Source organism: Podarcis vaucheri, assembly GCF_965113315.1.
Source record: "Podarcis vaucheri genome assembly, chromosome: 7".
Classification (NCBI taxonomy): domain Eukaryota; kingdom Metazoa; phylum Chordata; class Lepidosauria; order Squamata; family Lacertidae; genus Podarcis; species Podarcis vaucheri.
The window spans coordinates 9,084,701-9,111,496 of NC_138765.1; the positions used below are offsets into that span (position 1 = coordinate 9,084,701).

The following is a 26,796-nucleotide window of genomic DNA, read 5'->3' on the forward strand; positions in this document are numbered from 1 at the left end:
TTATATCATAACATTGCATACTATGCATCCCTGGCGTGTAGAAACAGCACATTTCAGACGCTGGATATGCTTAAATGCAATGAAAAGGCTGCTGGAGCTTTCTCTCACCACACGGGGGCGCATTTATACAACCGTTTTAACATCTCCAGGCAACTGTTTTAAAGCCTGCGATCCTATATATCTGGATCCACTATGTCTGGGTGTGGAGTCGCTGAATTGGAGGGGGCTTCGCGGGCCAAACCCGTTCAATTCCGGGCTCCATGCAGGGAGTCACACTGAATTCAATTGGGAGGAATTTCTGAGCAGACATATTTAGAAAGCGTTGCACCGCTTACATCGACTCGAAATGAGCCTGTAAACTGGATTTGAAAGCCCAAAAGCAAGGTGATCCGGTGAGAGATTTATTACATGGACCCACACGAGAGTAAACTCATCTCCATCACTGAATACCGAGCGGAGAGGGAACGAACGGCGTCGCGCTGCATTTTCTAAATCCGAACTGACTCCAAGAATCAGAGTCACTCCCTTTCCCACACAAGGCCCTTGGAGGGGGTAGGGGCGGGGGATTCGCACCATTCTTTTGCATTGAGCTGAAGGTTTGCTTCCGAATCAGAAGCCCCCCCCCCGATCTTCAGCGGAGTCTACTACCAATTAAGCGTGCACACAGTCCTGCAGCTTTAATCCGGAGTCACTTCCCTTTGTGCCGAGCACACAGGTAGGACGCCCAGCTGATTTGCACGACCCGGGTAAAGACGCTGCGATGGCCACCTTCGGAACGAATCCGGATCCGATGCACGGAACAGAAGCAGTGTGACTCTGGATTAACGCTAGCCCGGAGGAGCGCTCCGCCGGCCGGAGCACCCTGCGCGCTGCGGCCCCTCCGCAGCCTCGCGCTAGCCAGCTGCCAACACAGAAAGTGGGGTGGGGGTGGGGGGGATTGGGTAGGTGGGGAAGACCCCCCCCTTGGGTCTCGGAGTGGCATCCCCGGCGCCCAATCGGCGCGCGCACCAGCAGCAGAAGGAGGCGTGCCAAAAAGCGCCTTGGATCTGCAAGGCTTGCGAGGGCGCGCGCGCCGGGCGTAGGGGGGGCACCTTGGGGTGGGAGGGGAAGCCAATGGCACGGATGGGGGAGGGGCGGTGGGTGTAGCCTGAAGGGGAGTGGGCTTCGAGGAGGGGGAGAAGGGGGGGCGAGAGAGGCAAGGAGCGCAGGCGGAGAGGCAGGAGGGGAGAGCGCGCGCGGAGCGAGGCGAGGCGGCTGGACGCGGGCAGGACGCGCAGGAGATCCAGCCAGCCATGGAGAATGGCTTGCAGTGTCCAAGGTAAAAGCAAGGAAAGGTGGCTGGCTGGCTGGGTGGGGGTGCACGAAGCCCCCCTCCCCAGTTTTTTTTTTGGGGGGGTGCTGCACTCTTCCCGGGTGCGCGAGAAATCTGCAACCCAGTTCCCCGATTTGGAGAGGGGGTTGCGCAAACGCAGGGGGAGGCATGCGCCCCTGATATATGGATATTTTGCAATGGTTTGCGCGCGCCACCCCCTCCCTCCGTGCGATTTATCTATATGTGGGGCGGGAGGGGGGGGAAGAGGAAATCTGCGGACTCATCAGGTTCCAAAGTGGGGCTGTGTGTATTTTAAAACACACAACCTACGTGCGCGCCTGAGTTTTGGGGTTCCATGGAAAGGGCTGGTTGGAGCCCTCCATTCCTTTCCTTCCTTGCGCAGTCCTGAGAACGTCCCACTCCCTTCTCACCCCCCAAAAAACTTCTAGATCTAGGTCTTCAGTAGTATGTTAAAGGGTGCCCTTCTTGTGGGCAGCTTTTTCTGGCGCCATGGGGTGTGTGTGTGTGTGTGTGTGTGTGTTTGTGGAGGGAGGGGATTGTGTGTGACCTTGTTATTCTCATGATTATTATTTTTTAATGAGTGAGACGGCCAGCTTGTTTTCTTTTCATTATTTTATTTGCATCTTGCTGGTCAATGTCACCCGACGGCTGCAGGAGGACGACATGGGGAGCCTCGGATGTGCAGTAATCCTGCAGAGCTGGAAAGAAGGAAGGGGGGGATGTTCTCTTGGCCGCAAGGAGATCTAGTAGATTACAGTGGAGATATGTGCCAAATGTAAACCAGCAAGGAGGGAGCGCAGGGATCTGTAGCCAACCACAAGTCTGGTCACCAACCCTATCCAGCGAGCTGAATATCATGGAAGAGGCCCAAGAAATCGACAACACTGGCTGTGTGATGTCTCTCTCCTCCTGCTTGTGGATCTGCTGCTTAATCTCCCCGCATACCTTGTTTACAGTGCTGCAATCTTTTTATCATGGCCTCTCTCTCCCTCTCTCTCTGCTGGCTGCCTTTAGACCCCAGTTGAGAAATGCAAGCATACAAGATCGGACGGTTTGTGCATATGGAAAAGGGATTTTTTGTTGCTTTCCTGGACCAATACTCCGGGAAACCCCTCCACTTTTATTACTTTTGCACCATTCCCCGATTTTGATTCCCCGTTTAAATGGACGCTTTTAAAAAAACGAGGCAAGCGAAAGCTGCAAGGTGCATCTTCGCAAAGCTCTGCCTGTAAATCTGGCAGCCTTTGCCAGAAGTGAGTTGGCAGGAATCTCTGTACAGTAGCGGAGGAGAGCGATCCCTGAAAGGGAACGTGCCTGGACAGTGAAATGCACACCCAGTCGCTTAATAATATTTGCCATTGTTGTTATTGACGATGATTTATAAGGACCTTTGTAACTCGGAAAACTTGGCTTTCCAAAAAAACGTCTTGAATTTTGGAGACTGTGGAAGCTTTTGGTACTGTGGTGGAGAGAGGTGGTTCGCCTAGGCTGTTTAAATCGCCCACGAAGTTTTGAGGGAGAGAGAGAGAAAGGGGCAAAGGGGGGCGGCAGCTGTTGGTTGGGCCAGGAAAATGCGTGAAGTTTTGGTGTCCCAAAGGGGCATTTAAAATTAGGCAGTGGCTGCCGGATTGGTACAGGTATGCCAGCCAGCCACAGTGTCATTTCAGATGTAGGTCAATTCCGTGGAGATCATCTCAGAATTGGGTTAAGGCAAGAATGAACAGGGTGACAGAGAGAGAGGTGCATATATTATATGGGTGTGTGACGTGTGCTTTTCAGCTTTGTGAAAAGTAGGTCTTCGGAAGTTGACAGCCAGCACGGGTGTCTGGGTCTGGATGCGGGCTCCGTTGGGCGAATTCGACCGGAGCGAGCAAGGGTGTGTGGCCATGGCAGCGCCGACGTGCCCGGGTGGGTGTGTCGTGACTGTCCGCTCCGCTTGCTTTCTGGGCTGCGCAAGTTGCTCCGCTAGACGTCCCGTGGACGATCTTGGAGCCTGTTGCTGGGTAGGTCACAAACTGGCACTGTGCCACTGAGGGCAGGAAGCCAACGTGGACTTAATTGTGTGTGTGTTTTTATCCTTTTAAAAAACCAAAAAACAAACAACCCCCCCTTTTTTTTTGCCTCGCAGGCTACGGGTCTCTCGTTAACTGTTGGTAAACCAGGGACGGAGAGGGAGCTTGCCAGGGTGCAGATGTAACCCCCCAATCCGCCCGCCCCCCTGAATGAGGTCCTGTCAAAGTAAGGGAGAAAATAAGAACTCTCCCTTGAATTTCTCCAGGACAGTTTCCTGGAATAGCCTTTTAAAAGAAGTCACTGGTCGCCGCTCCTTTGGGAGAGCTGGACCGAGGACCCTGGTCTGTCAAGCCCCAGCACTTAAACCTCCCCCCCCCAAAGCCCTATTAAAAGCCAGAGCACACCTCTTTGCAATTCCCAGCTCCTGCTCCGTTGGTTTGTCTTTCCTGCCCACCAAGCCATTCTTGCCCCCTGCTGGCTGGGGTAGGGGCTGCCGCTGGCGATTTTATTTTTTTAAAAGACTTTCTCCTTTAAGGCAGGGATCCTGCGAAGCTGCTGCTGCGGGCCCTGATTTTTGATAAGGAAAATCCACCTGTGGAATCTAGTTTTCTGTTTTGAGTGCTTATCTGTCCCGTATCGCTGCGCCTGGCTTTGGGAACATAGGAATCTGCCTGATACAGACTCAGGCCATTGGCCCATTTCACCCAGTGTTGTCTATTTCAGCACTGGCCCTCCAGCGATTCAGGCAGGAGTCTCTCCCAGCGCTGCCAGCAATTGAACCCTTTCCATTCCTGCTGAATTGGGTCTCCTTCCTCCTCCATGTGATTCCCCTGGCACAGATCCGGCCTGCTTTCCCCCCTGCCCTCCTCCGGCGCCCCCTTGTGGCATCCCCGGAACTCGCTCACTCTCTGCTTTTCCCTCCGGAGTTTCTCTTCTTGCAGGCGGAATGGACTGGCACCCGTCCCAACCCAGCCTCCTCCTCCTCCTCCTCGCACATGTCCTTCCTCTGCAGCCTCGGCTGCTGGCTGTTCTCCTCCGGGCAGGGAAAGCCGGTGGACCTCGTGTGCCGGACGGCGGGCGCATGACGGCTCTTGTGTACATCACGTGCTCCCGGCCCCGTGCCAGGCTGTGACGCGGGGGGCGGAGGTAGGGGGCAGTTCCTATTTGGGGATAGCAGTGCTCTCGGCTTGGGGCTGGCAGCGGCGGTCAGTGGGCGATGGGGGACGGCGGGGCAACAGGGCAGGAAGAGGGCCCTGGAGGCATGTCGCCCGCGGGCAGGGCTCCTTCGGAGGGTGAGTGTGGCACTGCCAGGGGCAAAAGGCAGCGGCAGCAGATGTGTGACTGGCTTGGCTCCTCTCCCTGTTCTCTCTTTTCTCTCTCTCTTTTCACTTTTCCTTCTGGCTATCTCTTTCTGCTCCTCGTTCTGCGCCCCTTTCGTCTTGACACAACCTCTCTCCCTTGACTTTCTTGTGACCTCCTTCCCCAGCCGTCCTCTTGTCTGTTCTGTTACTTTCCCATTCACGTGGATTTTTTTCTCCTCCGCCTCTCCTGTCCTTTGTGTTTTCTCATTCACACAGACCCCTTCTTTCGTTCTTTTGAGCTACTGAATTTTTTCCTCCGTTTGACCGGGGGGGGGGCACGTTCTTCTGTTTTTCCTGTTCGCATCCCAAATTTGTGGTTGTCTCCTCAATTACAGTTCGACTCACTTTCTTTTTATTTTTGTGCATTTTGCCTTTCTCTTCCTCCCTCGAGTTCCCTGTCGGCCTTTCCATTCCCCTTCTGTTCTCATCCCCATGTCCTTTTTAAATAAAAAAAATCCAGTTCACCTTCCTTGCGTTTTCGAAAATTCGGGAACCGTTCTGTTATTTTCCTTTCGATCTCCCTGTTGCGCCTTCTCCCAATCTGGGCTGAAATGGCTCTTCGCCAATGAAGGGTTTACTTTTTGGGGTAGGATGGGGGTGTCTCTGGCCCCCTAGGCCTGCCTGACCCAGACTTTGTTAGGGTTCCCAAGCCAGTCTTGGCTTGGATGAGGACAATCCGCGGCGGGAGAAATCTGGCGCCGCAAAAATTGGCGTCGGAAAAGACGTCTTGGCGCTAAATCACAGAACTGCTTTGGCTGATGTTCGTGAATCTTGAACCTTGGGGTGAGACGTTTTCTCACCTTACTTGTGACCTGCATTTTGATTAACGGAATCTGAATGATGTGGTTGTGGTGGGGTTTTTGTTGTTGTTGTTAAGTGGTGGCATATATATGGTTTATTTCTTCTGTTGATGGGGACGGAGGTTGATTGGCAAGAGAGAAAATTTGATAAGAGTGGACTAGGAGTCAGGACTTGAGGGCTTGTTTTGCGTATTTGTTCTTTCGCCATTTTGGAAGGGGCGGTAGCTGGAGCTTAGACTTGGAATATGTGACGCCCGGAATTTCTGAGAAAGGAGCCTTGGGATCCAGGACCCTGGAGTCCTCGTCACGAGTCTCGCAGCGAGCTAGATCTCCACCATCAGCTTTGAGGACGTGCCTCGGTTTCCCTCTCTTGCAACCTAACTTCCCGACTGGGTGCCATTTTTATGCATCGCTTTGTGGGTTCCAGAGGGAACAGATGATGGGATGTCGGGGACTGGTCTTCCAGCCTTGTGACTCGGGAAGACTGTGAATGACCAGCAGGGGGTGCTGGAAAGGATGGAGGTATTTGGTCCTCCGGGACATACGCATTGTGTTGCTGTTTTCTCCTTTAACGCTTAAAGCCCTAAACGACTCAGCCCCAATTACTTGAAAGACTGCCTCCTTCCCTGTAGACCCTCTCGGGTGCTAAGATCAGTGAAAGCGACCCTTTTTGTTGTTCCACTAGTCTCAGAAGCTTGTGGGGTGGTGACTGGGAGAGAGCGCCCTCTGCTGCAGCCGCTGGCCTGTGAAACTCTCTCCCTCTTTTGATGTTTGAGATGCATACTTTTCAAGACCCGCCTTATTTTTGTGGTTGTAAGTTGTTTAAAGCTGTTTTTAATACTGTTGTCTCCCGTCCTGCACATTTTAGACTTCGGGGAGTCCTCATTGCAGGGATTCTTGCCCACCTGCGCTGTGTTTCAGAGGTTGTGATCACCAGGCACCCAGCGATTACCGTATTTTTCGCTCTATAAGACGCACCAGACCACAAGACGCACCTAGTTTTTGGAGGAGGAAAACAAGAAAAAAAATATTCTGAATCTCAGAAGCCAGAACAGCAAGAGGGATCACTGTGCAGTGAAAGCAGCGATCCCTCTTGCTGTTCTGGCTTCTGGGATAGCTGCGCAGCCTGCATTCGCTCCATAAGATGCACACACAATTCCCCTTACTTTTTAGGAGGGAAAAAGTGAGTCTTATAGAGCAAAAAATACAGTATTTTCCTAAAATGAGCACCTGGGCTCCTGGTGGCCTAATTAGAGGGCCATGCCCTTCCGACCTGCAAGTTGCTGGCTGCGATTGCACCCTTGGCAGGTATATGTACTTTGTGCATGCTCAGAAGGCACTTTTTTTTTACTAGTTTGCGTGTTTCAAGACCGGCTGTATGGCTGAGGCTTGCCTGAAATCTCGCCCCTCTGAGCACCGAAGCACAAAGCAGCGTTCCATGAGGCAGAGGGTGAGATTGTATTCTGGGGTGGTGGTGCAGGAATCTAACATGGGGAACACTTGTCCCTCTTACTTCTAATTATTTATTATTTAACAAATGCGCAAACTGCTCTTCAAGGGAAAAAGAAAAGCTTCCCAAAGTGGTTCACAAGTGATGCACAATACAATATAAAATTAAAAACCATTAAAAAAAATCATTGCAAACATCATTACGTCAAAATGTTGTTCAAAGCCACCGAAAAGCAGAATAGTAGTTTAGCTTTGTGCAAAACTGCCAGAAGTCCTTAGATACGGTGTTTGTCTGATACCAGGTGGGTTCAGATTCCACAGTTGTGGGGCCCTTGCCAAAAAGCCCTTGCCCTTGTGTGCCTATCACCTTACCAGGTGGGTGCCTAAGCAGGGGTTCAGAAGTACACCTGAAGGCTCAGGTGAGATGATACAGATGCATGCGGTCTTTTGGGTAACATCCTGTTGATATGGATTCCCAGTCCCTAAAACGCAGAATTTCTTTTGATGAGCCTTATGGGACATTTGGGATGACTGCATGAAAGCCACTTTCTGCGTTGAGCATCCTTGATAATTTTCTTCTTTGAACATCTCTGCCCTGGCCCCCGTCCATAGACAAATTCCTTCCTTACACCCCATTGTAACCTCAGGGTACTGACTTTATATTCCAGCCTTCCTCCAAGGATCGCAGGATGGCATGCACAGGGTGACCTTGTTTTTAATCTACATAACAACCCTAGGCTAGGCTGAGAGAGTCGTGACTTGGCCAAGGCTGCTCAGCATGGCAGCTGTCAGCAGGGTTGGATATATACTGGGGGGACGACCAGAGACTTTTGAGGATACCCACTTTGAGGATACTCCCATCTCCTCCGCTAGTGATTACATAGAGGCAGTAACATCCCTTGTGTCGGGAGTAATATTTGAAACAAACGTCCGGTGTCATTTTCATTAATAAAATGAGAGGAACCAAGACCCTTTCCCCTAACCACTGATGTGCTGAGGTTGGCTGGAATTGTGGAGCATTGAGAGAGAAGCCTTTGTACGCTCTCAGAGGCACTGTTGTTGTTGTTTTAATTTTTAAAAAAATCTCATTTCATTTTGCATGCCTTTGACTAAACAGGACCTGGGAGGGACCCCTCCTGTTGCTTTCTCTGCCCCCTCCCCATTGGGCTTTATGGCCGAAAGGGGATTTGAATGCAGTGTCCCACGAGATCCAAACCTGCTCTCTCTTTGTTCAGCAACCTGTTGCCCCGGGGCTGATGGGAGTTGTAGTCCGAACTTCTGGAGGCGGCCTTTTGGTAAAGGACGCTGTATGTACTAGACCACATTCCCTTGGGGAAGTAGTCAGGGGCGATTTGGAATTACAGGTTCAGTGTGGCCAGGCTAGTACAGTGGTACCTCGGGTTACATACGCTTCAGGTTACAGACTTCGCTAACCTAGAAATATTACCTCAGGTTAAGAACTTTGCTTCAGGATGAGAACAGAAATTGTGCTCCGGCAGAGCAGCAGCAGCAGCAGGAAGGCCCCATTAGCTAAAGTGGTGCCTCAGGTTAAGAACAGTTTCAGGTTAAGTACAGAACTCCGGAACAAATTAAGTACTTAACCTGAGGTACCACTGTATTTGCTACCAGCCCACGGATGTGACCCTGGGCGTTTATGGATAGCCTGTTTCTGCTCCAGCCACACTGGACGTCTCACTTTGTTTGTTGCCTCTTGCTTTTCTGGCAATTGTACCAGGTTGTGGTAACATAGGAATTGATTTGTGCGTCCAGCAGTCTGTGCAATGAAACCTGCACAGGTTGTTTATTCATAATTGCAAAAGAAAGTCAAGTCTGCAGAAGTCTTCACCTATATACTTCCAAGAGCTGGAGGCAGGACTCAGTGACCTCGGGGTGTGTGTGTGTGTGCCATCCAGGTCCAGATAATACATAGGAATTGGCCTTTAACTTTCCAGCACAGTTTCTACCTGCAGATAGGGTGTTAAAAGTGTGTGTGTGTGTGTGTGTGTTTTAATGCACGCTTATGAGTGGAACCAAGGTTCTAGTCCAGGTGATTGGTAATTTTCTTTTAGTTCTGTCTCCCTGCAGTTTCAAGGCTACTAGTCTCTTGTAGCCTAATAGACCATGCAAATACATTTCAAACAAATAAAAATGCAGGTGTTTTTTTAATAACGAAGGTAACGTTCCTTGAGAGCGTGCAAAGTTTCTTATTCTTGGTGCAGAATTGCTGCCAACGCACACCTGAAATTAGGAAAAGGGGCTTGAGCAATTAGTGGGTGAGGAACTTGCAGGTGGCAGCTGTTGTGAATTAATTCATCTGGAGTAGAAATTGTGTACCTGGCGCCTACCGTTTTCGCAAGCTCTAACCACTATGCTTGCCTTCCAAAACCAGAGGTCCTGCCTTTCAAACCCCCCCCTGGAATGTGGGTAATAATTTAAAAAAACAGTGTTAGGAAATGAAATACTAGAACATGGGTAGGCAGCCTAAGGCCTGGGGGCCGGATCCGGCCCAATCACCTTCTAAATCCAGCCTGCGGACTGTCCAGGAATCAGCGTGTTTTTACATGAGTAGAATGTGCGCTTTTATTTAAAATGCATCTCCGGGTTATTTGTGGAGCATAGGAATTTGTTCATTCCCCCCCCCCCAAAAAAAAAATAGTCCGGCCCCCCACAAGGTCTGAGGGACAATGGACCGGCCCCCTGCTGAAAAAGTTTGCTGACCTCTGGGTTAGAATCCTGGCTTGCAGGTCTGCTAGCTGAAACTGATATGCCGTATTTCGCTTCGGAAGACGAATTGCGCTTCTCTCGACACCCTCATCCCATTATAGATCATTAAGCTTCCCTCCCCTTCCTTTAAAGGGGAACAGACATTTGCATCTGGCCTAAGAAGTGCCTTGATTGGGGGGGGGGCAAGTTTCAAGGGTATTTCGATTACTCAGCCGTGCTTTGATCACCGCACATTGATTTTAATGGGCGCAATGGCACACCAGAAAATGTGTTGCCCCGGATTCACTTCAGGTTAATGGACTGGGGGGGGGCGGTTAGACATTTTTCTTGCTCCATGTGAAATGTGTCTGGAGTCTATCTTTGAGAATTTTCAGTGCTCAGAACTTCAGTATTGCCCAAATAATTGCTTTTAGCTTGCCGCCACCGCCTGAACATTTCATCAACATGATCGGGAGTCCATTAAGATGCAACGGCAAGGAAAACGGGGGCTGCTTCCTCCCTTCGTAAGCTTTGAGCCCCCACCCACCGTCCGATCCTGGCTTGAGGCAAACCATAGCCTATTTAGGAGTGCACCTGCCCTGCTAACCATGGTTGCGCACCATGGTTCCTGGTTTTCAGGGAAAGCGCAAGCTGTATTGGACAGCGGCAAGTGAGGGTTTGCCTCCAAGCGGGAATGGAAGAAGAGGGGGTGTTTAGAGATCCTAAGCCGAAGTCCCCCCCCCCCTGGCTTCTTGCCACAGTGGGAAACCATGGTTTGGGACTAAGTCTGAATCACTCCAGTGTTTTTCGTAGGCTATGGCCTAGTCTAGGGAGCAGCAGCTGGCGATCGGATGGTGACGTTGTGCCTTCGCTCCCTTCCTCTCCTTTGCTCCAGAAATGGAAAACAAACTTGTGGTTAAAATCGGGGGGGACAGTTGTCTTTTCCAGAGAGTTGAATGAGGTTCAAGAGAGGCTTTGCTTTTCGCCGTTGCCCATGATCCAATGCGTCTTTGTGACCGCATGAAAACCCAGGGCCAGCTCCACCGTTTGACAGATTGAGGTTGCTGCCTGGGGCGGCGGATGCTGAAATAGCCCCATGAGCGTTCCTTTCTTTGGAGGCCTGTCTTGTGCCTCTCTTGAACCAGCTTCCCCTTCCTTGAAAACCAGAAGAGGACTTCCTCCCGTCCCAAAATCCTTACTTTTGCTACAGCTAAGCCAAAACGTCACAGCCCCTATGCACAGGCTGTTTTGCACAGATGCCCTTGAGGCAGGTTTCAGCGCACTTGTGCTTCCTGGAAAACGTTCATTTCTGAACCCCTGTAATGATGCCTCGGAAATTTCGCAGTCGGTGTAAACTGCTGGACCTGAACTTTTCACCCTGTGAGGGGAGAGTCCCCCTGCGGAGGGGTTTTGAAACTGTTCAGATGGGAAAGTAGTTTTGGGTCACGGCCATGTCGTATGTTTATTTATTTATTTATTTTAGAATATTTATTGAGATTATGCAAAAAATTACACATAGAGAAAAAACAAACAAAAACTAACAAACACAAGCTAACGAGAAAGTTAACAACAAAGCAACCTACAAAAAAAGAAAGAAAATGATACAAAATACAAAAAACAGATAACTAACAAATAGGAAAAAGAAGAAGGAAAAAATATTTTAAAAAAAGAATAAATCCATTTTTCAGCATCTTTGAGCTCATTTGCTTATTTCCTTGACCTCCTCACACCTCCCCTTTTGTATTCCCGTTTTCCAAGTCTTTTCAGCAAATCCTTACCCTCTTTCATTTATCTTTGCTCTATAACTTATCCTATTATAACTATATATTTTCATCCATATAACTATCTATATTTACCTATTCTTATTAACCTTATTACCAAAACCACTTCTTTTCAGTCCAACATCATTTTAACATTCATTAATTTTACAGTATTTCTGCAAATAGTCTTTAAATTTCTTCCAATCTTCCTCCACCATTTCTTCTCCCTGGTCTCGGATTTTGCCAGTCATTTCTGCCAATTCCACGGCCATGTCGTACGTTTAAAGTCCCGCCATGGCTTCCCCCATTGAATTCTGGGAGTTGCAGTTTGCAAAGGGTGCGGAGAGACGTTTGGAGACCTCCCTGTTCTCCTCTACAGTTCCCAGAGTGGTTTGTCAGGCCCTCTTCTTTGCAGGCAGCCCCGGGAATTGTAGCTCTGTGAGGAGAATAGAGGACCCCAAACAAACTACAACTCCCAGAATGGTTTAGCTGTTTAAAGGGGTATCGTAGCGCTTTAAATGTGTGGCGCAGATGTGGCCTTGATACCCCAGTCCAAATAACACGATCTGTTGGGCCCTGCTGAAAATGGTGGCTTTTGCAGGAAAGAAAAGTGCTTCAGAGTTTTGCATTAAACCCGATTCTCGCCGAGAGGGAAATAAATGCAGACCCACCTACCCCCAACACATGATTCTTGGCCAGTTGGTTTTCTCTCATTCAAAATGGAGGGGGGAATTATTCTTGCACCTTCGTTGCCCTCCAAGACCCACCGGGTGCTTCCAATGCGTGATTTTACAAATGCCTGGTTAAGTTGGTGGGGTTTGACCTGTCAAGTAGTGGAGCCTCACACATTTTTGGGTCCCTGCCCTGTTTGGAGGAGGGTATGCGGGTGGCGAAGGGACGCGGGTGGCGCTGTGAGTTAAACCACAGAGCCTAGGGCTTGTTGATCAGAAGGTCGGCGGTTCGTATCCCCGCGACGGGGTGAGCTCCTGCTCCTCAGTCCCTGCTCCTGCCAACCTAGCAGTTTGAAAGAACGTCAAAGTGCAAGTAGATAAATAGGTACCACTCTGGCGGGAAGGTAAACGGCGTTTCCGTGCGCTGCTCTGGTTCGCCAGAAGCGGCTTAGTCCTGCTGGCCACATGACCCGGAAGCTGTACGCCGGCTCCCTTGGCCAATAAAGCGAGATGAGTGCCGCAACCCCAGAGTCGGTCACGACTGGACCTAATGGTCAGGGGTCCCTTTACCTTTACCTTTATGAGCTTAAGGGGGGGAAGATTCCCTCTCTCCCCTACAATCCTGGCTCCTATCCAGCAATGGTTAGGGCGTCAGACTAGGACCTGGGAGACCAGGGTTCAAATCTTACTCAGCCACGTAGGACACTGGGCAACCTTGGGCCTATTCTACCTCACAGGGTTGTTGTGAGGAGAACTCTGTACGCCACTTTGAGCTCCTCAGAGGAGCAGATGGGACGTAAATGAACTAAAATAAGTAATTAAAGTTATTAAATAAACAGGAAATCAAGTTAACGCGTTTTTTAAAAGTCATCCGAAGGCAGCCCTGTTTGGGGACATTTTAATAATAATAATAATAATAATAATAATAATAATAATAATAATAATAATAATTTATTATTTATACCCCGCCCATCTGGCTGGGCTTCCCCAGCCACTCTGGGCGGCTTCCAAAAGAATATTAAAATACTATAATACATCAAACATTAAAAGCTTCCCGAAACAGGGCTGCCTTCAGATGTCTTCTAAAAGTCTGGTAGTTGTTGTTCTCTTTGACATCTGGTGGGAGGGTGTTCCACAGGGAAGGCGCCACCACCGAGAAGGCCCTCTGCCTGGTTCCCTGTAACTTTTTAGTGTGTTGTATCGTGTTTTTACTGTTTTTCTTGGGAGCTGCCCAGAGTGGCTGGGGGCGCCCCAGTCAGATGGGCGGCATATAAATAAGAAGTTATTTTTATTTTACGTAAAGTATCTGATACGAAACCTGAGGCAAAAATGCCGAATGGCCTGGCGAAATACGGTGCAGTTGGCAACCCTGAGCACATGCTCCAGAGGGCTTGGTAATTAACACAGGCTGGTTACCATGACTTAGTTTACTGTGCTCAAATGTGTATTAAAGCATGATAAATGGGTACATTACCCCCAGTTCACCCCCTTGCATTATTGTATGCTTACAGGCAAAAGGCAGGGAGGGGGGCAGCTTGGGGGTCAGGAGTGCAGAACCAAGGTGGTAGTTACCACAGGGTTACTCAAGGTGGTAGTTACCACAGGGTTACTCAAGGTGGTAGTTACCACAGGGTTACTCAATGCAGATTACGCCAACGCAAATTTGTATATCTGTCAGGAATGCTGAGAAGAGAGTAATAAACATATATACCAGCGTGTCTCCAATACGAGCTTGCATGTGCAAATAAGGTGTAAAAACACCAGTTTCCTTTAGTCCTTGGCCACATCTTATTTTATGCGAAGCCATTTTTGTTGTTGTTGTTTCGTGTGCCTTAAAATGGGCCTTGCTCAATTTTCAAATCACTTTTGAAAGAGAATTGTTTGTGTGAATTGTAGGGTGGGAATAATGCCTCTTTTATTATTTTAACCCTAAGTGCAGGAAACTGAATCTGCACCCTCAGTTATGTTTCTAAAAACGCATAGGGCACTGTGAGAATCCGAAATGAAAAAGCAGCGACGCTCGAGTTACTTTTGCTGCCTGCGATCTGGCGTGGTATTTCTTTTTTTTACAGTTGCAAGCAGGATTCGAGGTGCCTGCAGAAGATCCTCGGGAGACTTTTTGAACATGCAGTCCCCTCTCCCCCATTGCACACGCTTGTTTTTCCTTCTTCGGGGCTCCTGTTCCCCCTCCGTTTGCCCTGTGTCCAGCTCTCCCGGAGACGAGAGCAGCCTGTTTGCCCTGCCAGCGCCAGCCCATCTGGCAAAGGGCCCGGGCTTTGCGCATTCAAGCCGGGCGCCCAATGGCAGCGCAGTGTTCCCAGCCGAAATTAGCAGGCAAACAGGAAAGGAGGCCGGGCGCTGGTTGGCTGCTCCTGGCCTAGCCCGGGCCCCCGCCCGTCGCTCGGCTCACGTAGGCCTGGCCTGAGCGAGGGGCCTCTGGGCTGCTTTCCAAGCGGTGGAGGGGGGGGGGGTGGAGAGGCACCGAGAGAGAGACAGGCGCTCTGCCTCACCAAGGCCGCAGGCCCCAGAGGCCTCGGCGGAGCTCGCGTCAAGTCAAGGCCCGTCTGGTGCCCGGGGGACGGGGCCTGCCGTTGCAGCGGTGCCTTCCATGGGGGGGGGGTGGCGTCCCAGCACCCAGGCAGACCCCCTTCTCGATTGTCAGCCTTGCTTGTGCACAGCAGCTGCCCGGCCGAGCTTTGCTAACCGAGCAAGGCTGCAAATAGCACTGTTTATCAGGCTCGGTGCAGCCTAATGGCTGCATTTTCTCCCTCTCTCTGTGTGTGTGTTTTATTTTTCGTTCTCTGTTTGGAAACAGCTGGCGGGCGCAGATTGATCCGCCTGCCCCTTTGCTTCCTCCTCTCCCTGCCGCTCCAGAGAGAGAGATGCTCAATGCCAGCTGCGTTAAATCCTAGAAACCTAGAGCTGAAAAGCACCCTGGCTGTCGTCTAGCCCAGGCATAGGCAAACTCCGGCCCGCCCGATGTTTTGGGACTACAACTCCCATCATCCCTGACTACTGGTCCTGTTAGCTAGGGGTGATGGGAGTTGTAGTCCCAAAACATATGGAGGGCTGAGTTTGCCTATCGCTGATCTAGCCCAATGCAGGGATATGCAGCTGCCCCATACGGGGATCGGACTTGCAACCTTGGCGTTATCAGTGCCACACGCTAACTAACGAAGCTATCCAGGTTTTATGGAGCTTAGATTCTGGGTGTCTTGGATAGCTGCTATAGGACAACATCACACATGACTTGTTAACCTGCCCTTTAAGAGATCGATTTTGCTAATTCCTGGAAGCAGGCTTGCTACGGCAGAAATTATTTGCCTTCGTGTGCCACGAACTGATTTATGACACTTAAAACGGCGCTTTTGTGCTCTGGCGGCAAGAAAGGTTAGAAAGAGAGAGCTACGCGATATTGCATTAATTTGCGCTGGATATCAGGGGGTCTGGCAGAAGTTAATCTAGGTACGAACTCTCAGATTATGCTTACGGGCTGTGACTCCCTTTATTTTGTAGAATCGTCAAGATGGAAGGTACCCATTGTGGTCATCTAGTCCAACCCCCTGCCATGCAGGAATAAAAAAAGATCTTTGATGCTTTGTCTTTTGCAATTGCTTTATGCTGCATGTTGTTGTTTGTAGTTTGGCGAATTGCAATTAGTTTGTTTTACGGTTAATGCAAATATACTCTTTGAAAGATGCATGCATGATATCTTGTGGGACATTGATAGCGGCAGAAGTTGTTTAATTGCATCTTTATCCCACCTGGCCTCCAAGGGTGGTGCGTGAGGTCTCCCCACCCCAATGTTAACCTCACAACGATCCTGCAAAGTGAGGTGGGTTGCGAGGGAGAGGCATAAGGTCATCCGAAGAGTTCTTTGCTGAGCTGCAGGGGAAATAATACGAACTCGGCTCTCTTCAATCCTTGGCCAATAAATAAATAACTGCCCTGAATTAGCTGAAACTTGTTTTTATGTGCTGCAAAGAGGTGAAACCGCCCTTGTTTAGGTACAGGATTTGGGGTTGGCGTTCAGCACAGAGCGGAGGGGAATCCCTGGGCATCTGGGTTATTTTCTCAGCTTTGGGGTGGCCTTGGAGCCTAGTGGCTGGAGTACTAAGTTTCGGCCAGGGGAGTTGAGGCTTGTGGTTCCTTTTCACTGGGAATCATCTGTGGCTTTTGGGGTTGAAGGGAGGAGGAGCCGCTGAACTCTGCCTCTCACTGTGCGAGGGCAGTCGCAGCAGAGTGCCCGGACACCTGGGTTCTATTTTTGCACTTTGTAGGGCAGTAGGTGAATCTGCGAGGCCCGGTGTCCTAAGCCTTGGCTCCGTATCTGGCTTGGCTGGGAGCAGGTCCTGTTCCGGCCTCCTCTGTTTATTCACACGCTGTGTATGCTCTTGGCTTCCACCGCTGGCTCAGCCAGAGAACAGGCCGTGGAAGCGGGCCAAGGGAATTCGGCTGCCCTGCCGGCACTTCGCAGAGCCTCTCCACCCCCCAGGAATGCCAGAGGTTCCCTGGCCTTTCCCGGCTTGTCTCAGGAGCTTGAGATTCTCTTGCACAGCCGGGGGAATGGCGCCTGGTGGGTTAGAGGCTCCCTCGTGCCGTGGGAACCCGGGCGGGTAACCCAACAGGGTTGGCTTTCCCTATTGCATCTCAGCCCGCAGGCGGAGAGGAAGGTGCTGGACGATGGCAGTACAGTGGTACCTCGGGTTAAGTACTTAATTTGTTCCGGAGGTCCGTACTTAACCTGAAACTGTTCTTAACCTGAAGCACCACTTTAGCTAATGGGGCCTCCTGCTGCTGCCGTGCTGCCGGAGCCCGATTTCTGTTCTCATCCTGAAGCAAAGTTCTTAACCCGAGGTACTATTTCTGCGTTAGCGGAGTCTGTAACCTGAAGCGTATGTAACCCGAAGCGTATGTAACCTGAGGTACCACTGTCTAAATGGCTGCTCCTGTCTCAGAAGTAGCTGCTTTTAGCTTTCAAGGAATTCCAGTGTGTGGGAAAAATTGTTTGTTTGTGTGTATCTTTTAATCAGAGACTTTTTAAAAATCTGGCTCCCGAGTCCAAAAAAAAAATAGCCGCTACCTTCTGGTTTTTAATCTTAAAAGACACGACACAAAAGGACAAACAGATTGGGAAGGATGAAGACATAAGCAAACTCAAGTCCAAGTTTTTAGTTACTTATGACCGGGGATGGAAAAGTTCAGGGAGAGGAAGCAACAAACGTTTGTGATCTCTTACCTGCATAGCGGGATGCTAGTGCTGTTTTCAATGTGTATGAACAGTTAATTCTGTTGACTTTGTTTGTTTGTTTGTGTACTGCCCTTTATCCATAGATCTCAGGGTGGGTCACATATGTCCATAATATGAATTATTACTATTGCTATTGAAATGAGGATTTCTTTGTCAGCATAGTTGAAAAGGACATTTATCCCATTTTCTTCTGGGGCAGTTGAACAGGGGACCCCCCCCAAAAAAAAAAACCACACCCACCCCATTTACCATATTTTTTGCTCCATAAGACACACCTGACCATAAGACACAACTAGTTTTTAGAGGAGGAAAACAAGAAAAAAATATATATTCAGAACGAAACAGCAGATGTATGATTTTTGTGGTTCATGTTGTGACCACAGACATGTGATTTGACGGTGAGTTTGGTGTAGCCCAATGCAAAAATCCTGAGAATCCATGTTTATCCGTGCTTTGCAACCACATTTTTGCGCCATTGCATGATCTGCTTTTCGCCCCTGGGCAATTCGGCTCCAGGGACCACGCATTCGCTCCATAAGACGCATAGACATTTCCCCTTACTTTTTAGGAAGAAAAAAGTGTGTCTTATGGAGCGATAAATACAGTATCATCTGCTGATAATGGTATGGAATCAGCCAGTCTGTGTGCACACACTATACATTTAAAGCACTTCCCCCCATCCCAAAGAATCCTGGGAATTGTAGTTTACCCACCATGGAGCTCCAACTCCCAAGCATCCTTTACAGACTACAGTTCCCAGAATTCCTTGGGGGAAGCCACATGTTTCAAACACAGCCCCTCTCACTTTCCCTCCTGCCTCATGGGTGGCGTTGGCGAATGGCAGGGCAGAGCACTCTTTGCCACTGGGTTCCTGGGTATCGTCATCTCTTGGCCTGGCCCGTCTGGCTGTGAAATAAATAAGCAAGGGGCGGCTAAATTTGCACAAAGCAGTTGTGAGTGTGAAAGGGGATAAGGTCTCGTGTGTGCGCATAGAGGCTTGGCTGAAGGCCCTGCAAGTTTTAGAATTAAATTCTAGCTTCTCCGTGGGCCCCAGACCAAGTCCTTGCTCTGTTGGCCACGGTTCTTGACCTGCGAAATAGAAATAACAAGCGGCGGTTTTGCGGATGTCAATAGCCCTTTAATAAATGCAAAGGCTGGGAAATCCTAGCTAGCAGATGGGCTCTGAAAGCCGAGAGTGGCATGCTGTTCTCCTGCGAGCTCAGCCCTGCCCAGCCCTGAAGCCCTGTGTTAGTTCAGGTAAAAGGTAGCTCGCGCCTCCCTTATGAACACAAACACACTCTCCAGATGGAAAAGCTATGGGGTGGGGAGGCCTGCGCCTTGCCAAGAACATTGCGTTCCCACCCAACCCAGAGGGAAGAGGCCCTGGTGGGGGTGTGAGGAGCGGGGCGGGGGCTGGCTGGCTTTGCAGGCACTCCTGGTTCACTTTTGGGGAGAAGGAAATGGCCTGACCTAAATGCCTTCTCTTATTTCTGCCCCCCACCTTCTACCCCCTTCCCTGCAAACAGAATCAAATTCCTCTCCCATCCTGACTGCTGGTTAGTGTGCGGTGCTGATAACACCCGAGGTTGCAGGTTCGATCCCCGTATTCCTGCTTTGCAAGGGGGTTGGTCTGTATGACCCTCATGGTGCCTTTGGACAATTCCAGGAGTTTGGTTGCTGGCTCAAGTGTTGCGTTGTTCCTGTAGAGCAGGAGTAGGCAAGCTAAGGCCCAGGGGCTGGATGCGGCCCAATTGCCTTCTCAATCCAGCCCGCAGACGGTCCGGGAATCAGCATGTTTTTACATGAGTAGAATGTGTCCTTTTATTTAAAACGCATCTCTGGGTCAGTTGTGAGGCCTGCCTGGTGTTTTCACATGAGTAGAATGTCTGCTTTTACAGTCATACCTCGGGTCGAATGTGCTTCAGGTTGAGCGCTTTCGGGTTGTGCTCCGCGGCAACCCGGAAGTAACGGAGCGCGTTACTTCCGGGTTTCACCGCTCGCGCATGCGCAGACGCTCAAAATGACGTCACGCGCATGCGCAGAAGCGGCAAAACGCGACCCGCAGACGCGTCTTACGTTCTATTCAGGATGCGAACGGGGCTCGGGAATGGATCCCGTTCGCATCCTGAGGTACCACTGTATTTAAAATGCATCTCTGGGTTATTTTGTGGGGCATAGGAATTTGTTCATCCCCCCCGCCAAAAAAAAATATAGTCCGGCCCCCCACATGGTCTGAGGGGTGGTGGACCGGCCCACGGCTAAAAAAGGTTGCTGACCCCTGCTGTAGAGCTTTCCTCCTTCTAGATGGGCTCCCTTCCCAGGTGACAAACCCCACTTGCCCCTTCCTTCTCCGTACAGCAGGTGCAGAAACCACCTTCTTGACCATTGGACCCCCTCTTGGTCTCATCTGCTCAGCCCACCAGAGCCTGCCTTTGCATGCAGGCGAAATCCCCAACTCAAACGAGGGTTTGAGACCCCTTAGGCACCCTCACCTGGCTTAGCTGGCCAGTCGAAGCCATTTTTGGCATCGTGTCGCCTGCTGACAGCTTCTAGGAGCCCCAGGTGGGAGCTGAGTGCAGGATAGGGACCCAAGGTGGACAAACTACCCCAGAAGGAGCATGACGTGTCCCCCGCCAGAAGTACTACCCTCCCCCCCCAACACCCCATTCACCCTATTTTACATACACAGCTGTGCACCCCCCTAATTTAAGAGGTGAAAGCTCCTCTGTTTTTAGCAGTGATGCCGACGATTTACGGGAAGCAAGCTGCGCTGCTTGCAGATCTTTTCCTCTTCCCCCAGCAGCGTCATCTTTCCTCCCACCCACAACCTTTCCTCTCCTCCCCCCTCCTCTCCACCCCCCCCCCACGCAGCCATGATGAGTACTTGGCATTGGTCCCCGTCTACAGTACACAAAGTCCCGGGCAGACGTGGACAGAACAGCTAAAGGCACTGCCAAGAGCACGTGCAACAGGATTCCTGCTTGGTGGAAGGAGGAGGGGGCGGGTTGTTGAAGAGAGTGCAGTGATTAAGGGGCTTGGATCTGTGCAGGGGGTGGGCGGGGAGAGGGGGGGGGCCTGCCTGCAGCTGGCTATGCAAGGCTAAGTGGGAAGGGCCCTCGCTCAGTATTGGCAGGGGGCACGCAGAACTCCCCCAGCAGAGAGAGCCTTGCTGGGGGGGGGCGGAGCTGCTGCCGGTCCGTGTTGGCAGTACCAATCTAGATGGGCCAGCGGTCTGACTGGGAGTATAAGACGGCTTCCTACGGAGTCTGACCGGATAATTTTGCAGCAGTTGGGATTTGGGGAGATGTTTTAAAAGGAGGGGATTAGGAGCAAGGCAAGTGTGCCAGCTGAGAAGTGGGGACATGTCGTGGGGGTTGATTTGAGCTGTTGTTTCGTGGGGGGGGGGGGTTGTTTCCTCGGTTCCATAACTTAGCCCTGGAATGCAGGAAGTCCTGGAGGGGACAGTGTTTTGTAGTGCCGTTCTTTTGCACATGTGGGGAGGGTCTGAACGGGATGGAGGATAATACCTTTGAAATCCAAAGACTGCATGAGCCGTGCTTATTAAGCAGAATTGCAAGCGTGGCTGGGGCACACATACACATATATAAATAGAACTGTGTACTGTAAAATGGGCTGGCCGTAGCTTTGGAAGGGGTCCAGAGGTCAATGAGTCTGGCCTGCCTGCTGCTACACTGTGCCAGTCGCAGGGTGCAGAAGCAAGGTGGAAGTGAGCCAATCTCTGTCTCTGCAGGGCAAAACAGCCCACCCATTAGGGCTGCAAGCCAACCTGATCGGTAAAGGTAAAGGGACCCCTGACCATTAGGTCCAGTCATGGCCGACTCTGGGGTTGCGACGCTCATCTCGCTTTACTGGCTGAGGGAGCCGGCGTACAGCTTCCGGGTCATGTGGTCAGCATGGCTAAGCCGCTTCTGGCGAACCAGAGCAGCGCACGGAAATGCCGTTTACCTTCCCGCCGGAGCGGTACCTATTTATCTACTTGCACTTTGACGTGCTTTCGAACTGCTAGGTTGGCAGGAGCAGGGACCGAGTAAACGGGAGCTCACCCCGTCGTGGGGATTCGAACCTTCTGATCGGCAAGTCCTAGGCTCTGTGGTTTAAACCACAGCGCCACCCGTGTCCCTAACCTGATCTTTAAGGGAGGGTAAATTCCGACCCAGAGTCCAGATGTGATGCCCTGTCAGGCCGTGTCTGATCAAACCACTGGTCATCCATTGGCACTAGTCCATACCGTCTCCACTTAAGAACAGAAGAAGAGTTGGCTGGGTGAGTCTGGTGACTTGTCCAACATCTCCACAGATGCCTGGGGGAAACCAGAATCTGAGCACAAAATCCCTGTCCCCTCTTGAGCTTTCCAGCAACTAGTCTTCAGAAACATTTCTGCCTCTGACTGCCATGGCTAGTAGCTATCGACAGCCCTCTCCTCTGTGAGTTTGTCCTCAGACAAAGGTTTGTGGGTGGGGAGAAGCTAACCTATTGAATGTACGAGCCTCTTCAGATGTTCAGTATCTCTGGCATTTGGTTTGCTTGTCTCTGGGCATCCATATGCATGGATCGGATCGATGGAAATACCAAATGACGGGTCTGCTGGAAATTCATCAGAATCGATTTGCCTGTCCTGATTGAACGGGGTCGCTCCAGCACAGCTGAGCAGTGCCTTGGGGGAAGCTTATGGTGCTGTGGAGCTGGATGTTGGGGGTGCTGGGGGGGGTTGTTTTTGCCTGCCCACGTCTGTCTCTCTCCACCCCACCCCCAACTTTTCCAATTTTGCGCTAATAAGGAAAAAACGGTTTGTTGTGCAAAGTAGCCGGCTGGCAACGCTCTGCATGTGCAGAGCTGAGATATTCTCAGTGGAGGAAGGAAGTTTGACGTCAGAGATGCTTGATCTGAGCAGAAGGCATCAGAGATGCATGCGAGCTTTGCGTAGGCAGCTGTTATCGAGCCGTGCCGTAGTGCAGCAGGATGAGCTCCTGCAGGGAGGGCGCTTGGGTCTGGCGCCCTCCAGGATGGTGCCTTCACAAACAGGGGCTCTGTTTCACATTGCACACAGCAAAGCATTTCTATGGCAGATGACTGTATAGGGTATATTGATGCCCTCTTCCTCTGACCAACTTCTAACCTGCTTGCTGTGGTTCTGCAGACCTCTCTTTTCTTCATTAATAGGTCCCCCCCCTTAAGTCACAAATAAATTTAAAAGTGGGGTGGGTGGCGAGACTCTTCATACCCAAACAATTTTCCAAGGCTAAGGCATTCCTGTATTGCGGAGGGTTGGACAAGATGACCCTTCTAACTTTACAACTCTATGGTAATTTGGGGCGCTTCCAAGACTGCCTTTTGCATCCTTGAGGACTAGATTCTTGTAACTGTTTGCTGAGCAACATCTGGTGCCCATCTGGAGACTTGGAAGGCACATATTACGGAGTGGAATGTGTCCCCCCCCTTCTTTCTATCTTGTTATTTATGTGAAGATTAAATGTCTGTGCGTGTTATGGAGGGAATGCCTATGGGTGGCATGCCTACGGATTTTCCTCCTCTAAAAACTACGTGCGTGTTATGGTCTAGTGCGTGTTATAGAGCGAAAAATACGGTATTTGATCCTAGTTTTTGCCCTATTCCTTTCATTTCGGTGATTATGTTTGAAGGAGGGTAAACGCCGTTTGGTGTGGGGAAGGAAGCGGATATGGAAAGGGGGAAATACGAGAGGGTCTGTTGGATGAAAGGGACAAAGAGAAACGTGGAAGTCTAGAAGAAACTGCTGGTTTAGGAAAGCAGGAAAGCAAGCAGAGGTTCTGTGCCTAAACCCAAGTTTTGTGGTGCCCTGATGGTATGACTACAGAACTAGTTTGCCCAATAAATCACCGTTAGCCATGCTAGCGAATGTCAGCATCTCCCCGAGTGACAACTGCTGGAGGCAAATGCCTTCATCCTGTCTGCTTCTCAGCTTCCCAAATGGAGCATCTCGCTGAGCATTCTGGGAAATGGGGACCGGACCTTTGGTCCAAGTCAGCAGGACTGATTAAATCGGATCAGTTTTATCAGTGGAGTGGAAAATCCTTACTGGGGTGGGTGGGAACATCAAATTGGCAGCAGAGGTTAGGTGAGCCAAAAATGGGCCAGAAACCAAGTCTCTTTAATATTTCTGGATCCCGCCCTTTAAGACGTTTTGGAAAGTGAGTGCCCCAGTTTTGGAATCGCCGACAAAGAGTGCCTCTGTTCACGTGCAGACTTCCTTAACAGTGGAGCACGCTGACATTCCATTCTGGGTCACATGCAAGAGAGCGAGTCACTCGGAAGGATTTAGAGCAGGGGGAGAGTTTTAAGAATCGCCCCTTCTCTCTCAATCGCACTTTTCAAAGAGTCGCTTCTATCCTTTGGCGAAATGCCATAGCTCAGTGGTGCAGCAAAGGGTATTGGGTTCAATTCCTGGCATCTCCCAAGTCGAAGAGTTAAGGCCTGTGACCCAAGGGATCTGCTGCCAGATAGCATTTCTAAGCTCGATGGGACGGCAGCGTCCAATGTTCCTAAAAAGTTTTACAATTTTTAAAAAAGTGGCATGAGGCTTCAATACTGATGCCAGCTGCTAACCGGAGTATGTGTTGCACATATCCAGGAATAGCGAGAACCGCTTCCGAGGCAAAGCATATAATTTCCAAAAAGAGGCTCGTCGTCCTCTTTCTAAAAATCAACCGCTGCCTGATCTGAACTCTCCCTTGCAAATTCTGCCGGGGATTTCATATTCTGGCGCAACATCGCCCCCACAATGCATTTCTCTGGGTTGTTGATTTTTTTTTGGGGGGGGGAGAGTTGTATTGCATTCGTCCCTCTCATTCGCCCGGCCGGTGTGTTCCTGCAGTGATCCTTCGCTGCGTTCACGCCCCCCTTGCCCATGCGCACCCATGCTTGTCTCAGGCACGTGGCTGCGCATAAGGATTCCCCGCTTCCCTCCTGCCTGCTGCCAGCCCTGTCTGGTGACCCGTTGGCCCACCTGGCCACTGGCCAGGCCCCCTGAGTGAACCCGCTTGCTGGAGAGTAAGCCGAGAGCAGCCACAGATAAGGCGCTCGTCTTCATCCCTCGCGGCAAAACGCTGCTTGCTCTGCGCAACCCGGGAGTGAGTGGCGCTGTGCCAGGGGACAGGAATGGAACAGCCTGTACCCTGGATGGGACCTGGGAGGGACGGGTGGCAAGAAGAGGAGGACTGGGGAGATCAAAGCCCGGCTTTATTCGACTCAGGGAGCTGAACGGAGAGCCAGTCACCCGGCGATGCGGCGCCGCCGGAAGAGGCTGAGGTACAGGAGCTGGTACAGGTGAGGTCTCCATCCTGCTTTCGGGGTGGAAGAGTTCTGTGGTCTGCTGGTGGTGTGGTTCTTTCATGCTCCAAAGCGGCGTGGCTTTGTGGCTTCCCACAGATCCCTGGGGCTTGTTCGGCAGGATTCTTCAAAGATCTCCGGGCTCCCAGGTATTGTGTGGGGTCTCCTTCGTGGGCCAAGGAGGGTCTTTTGGTGGGTTTCCACAGGGTCACGGCAGAGGTTTTCTGGGTCAGGGACTACAGTCTCCCACCTGCCTTTGCTGCTTGCGTGTTTGCTTTTTAAGAGGAAGCTGGGAACGTAATCGTAACAACAAACAAAATTAAAAATGTTTGCCTCGGGAATCTCTGAACGGCGTGGTTTTCCCCCTGGAGCTTACAAGGGCGTTTCTTTCTTCGATATCCCGAGGAACTGTAAGCTTCTTGATGGTGTGAGGTTTTTTTTTGTGGGAGCCAGCCTGGGCAAATAAGTTTTATGCGGTTCCCTGTTTGGGGACGATTGTGGTATTGGGGGGAGAGTGTGGATCTCAGGATACTTCCCATTGCCCAGAGCTTGGGGTGCCTGGGCTTTCAGACACTGGTATCTGCATGCAAGCTCAGGGAATGTGGTTCTGGATGTCTTTGGCGCTTGGAGATCATTCTAGATCTGTGAGACTTTGGGGTAGATGCTACAATGCAAGGGTGTATTTTGGGCCGGAAAGAACTTCCAATGAAACCCACCAAAATGACCGGCTGGAACAAAATGGGGCACTTTGTGGGGGTTTGTTAAGAGAATAGGATTCCAGACACCAATAGGAACTGGACGGGAATTGGGTTTTTTTTGGGGGGGTGCAATGCAATGGGGCCTAGATTGGTGTGTTTCCAGGTGAGCAACGTCGAGACAAGCGGAATTCTGGGTCATATGAGAAACTGTGCAATTTGGAGGTGCATGTGGCCCCTAGGTCTCAATATCGGGGTGAACACTTCTTTTTTTTGAGGTGTTGGTCAGAATCCTAGGAAGGCGTATCACTGTTTTTCAGCTTCTGAGAGAGCGGCCTTGCCATCCCACTCGCCACATGCCCCAGAATCTGCATGCATCTTCTTTAGTGAGGAAATCCCACGAAAACAACAACATAGAACACAGACTTCCCATTTTAAGGGTGCTTCTGTTGTGGGATGGGTTGTGTAGGAGTTGTGGGTTTGAAGGAGGCTCAGGGGGGGCGCTTGGCCCTGTGTCGGCTTGGCTTGTGCGTTTGTGTGTACAGTTGTGCTTGGAGGAAGAAAATTGCCTTAGACGTGCCATTAGTAGCAATTTTGGCGGGCACAGAGAAGATCTGAGGGTATGTTATGTGTCTGTTTGGTTTGGAGGCTCGGACCCAGAGGACAGGGCATTTGTTGGGGGCTCTCCTCAGAAGCCACAGCGAATAATTAGAATAATTCAAGTTTGATCGAAGCAAGCCTTCAAGTCTAATGGGGAAATCATAGAATCGTAGAGTTGAGGGGCCCTTGAGAGTCATCTAGTCCAATGCAATGCAGGGATTCGCAGCTATCCCATTTGGGAATCGAACCTGCAACCTTTGCGTTCTCAGCACCACACGCTATCCAGGCTATCTCAGCTTGAGCTCCCTGCCTCTTCAGTCGGCCTAGAGTATGATGTAATGGATTGTGGGAAACCTGAGCCAGGAAACTTGCCTTGAGCAACGTCACTCATGGCATAGCCTACCTTGAAAGGAGGATAAAAATCGGCTTAGTGAACTCCTCAGAGAAGAATGGGTGATAAATGGGATTGTGAATGTTGGGTGTGTTGTTCCATGTAATCTGTGGCTTTGCTGTTGTGGAACATGGTGTGCCTGCGTGGGTTGGTGCCATAAACATACCCTGACGTGGGTGACAAATCACAGGGTTGCGTTGCTTTATCTTGTGTTTGAAGATCGCGTGAGCCTGTTGTCGAACCTTTATCCTTGAGGTGCTAGATATCCACAAGCAAGGAGAGCTCTAACTTTTCAGACTCCGCCTCTCCCTACCCATATTCCGACCCATGTTCCCAGGAGAACTATCCCTTCTTGTTTCTTCCAAATGAGTGCATCCGTCTTTAATGGTCATCAGATCTCTTATCTTCTTCTTTTCTTCTGCTTTGAGTTCCTGCATTGCAGG

The 26,796-nt window shown here is 50.6% G+C and overlaps 1 protein-coding gene across 3 annotated transcripts in view; it reads left to right on the forward strand.

Moving 5' to 3' along the window:
- Window positions 1-1,153: 1,153 nt before the first annotated feature.
- Window positions 1,154-26,796, forward strand: part of HIF3A (hypoxia inducible factor 3 subunit alpha) — a 64,185-nt gene continuing 38,542 nt past the window's right edge. The window contains exon 1 of one of the 3 annotated variants that reach the window (XM_082231058.1): window positions 1,154-1,318. In XM_082231058.1, the coding sequence (XP_082087184.1) occupies window positions 1,293-1,318 (26 nt within the window). In that variant the 5' untranslated portion in view covers window positions 1,154-1,292. Of the gene's footprint in view, window positions 1,319-4,348; window positions 4,493-24,370; window positions 24,665-26,796 lie in introns of those variants that run through there. The other 2 variants (XM_082231059.1, XM_082231057.1) reach the window with 2 other exon arrangements.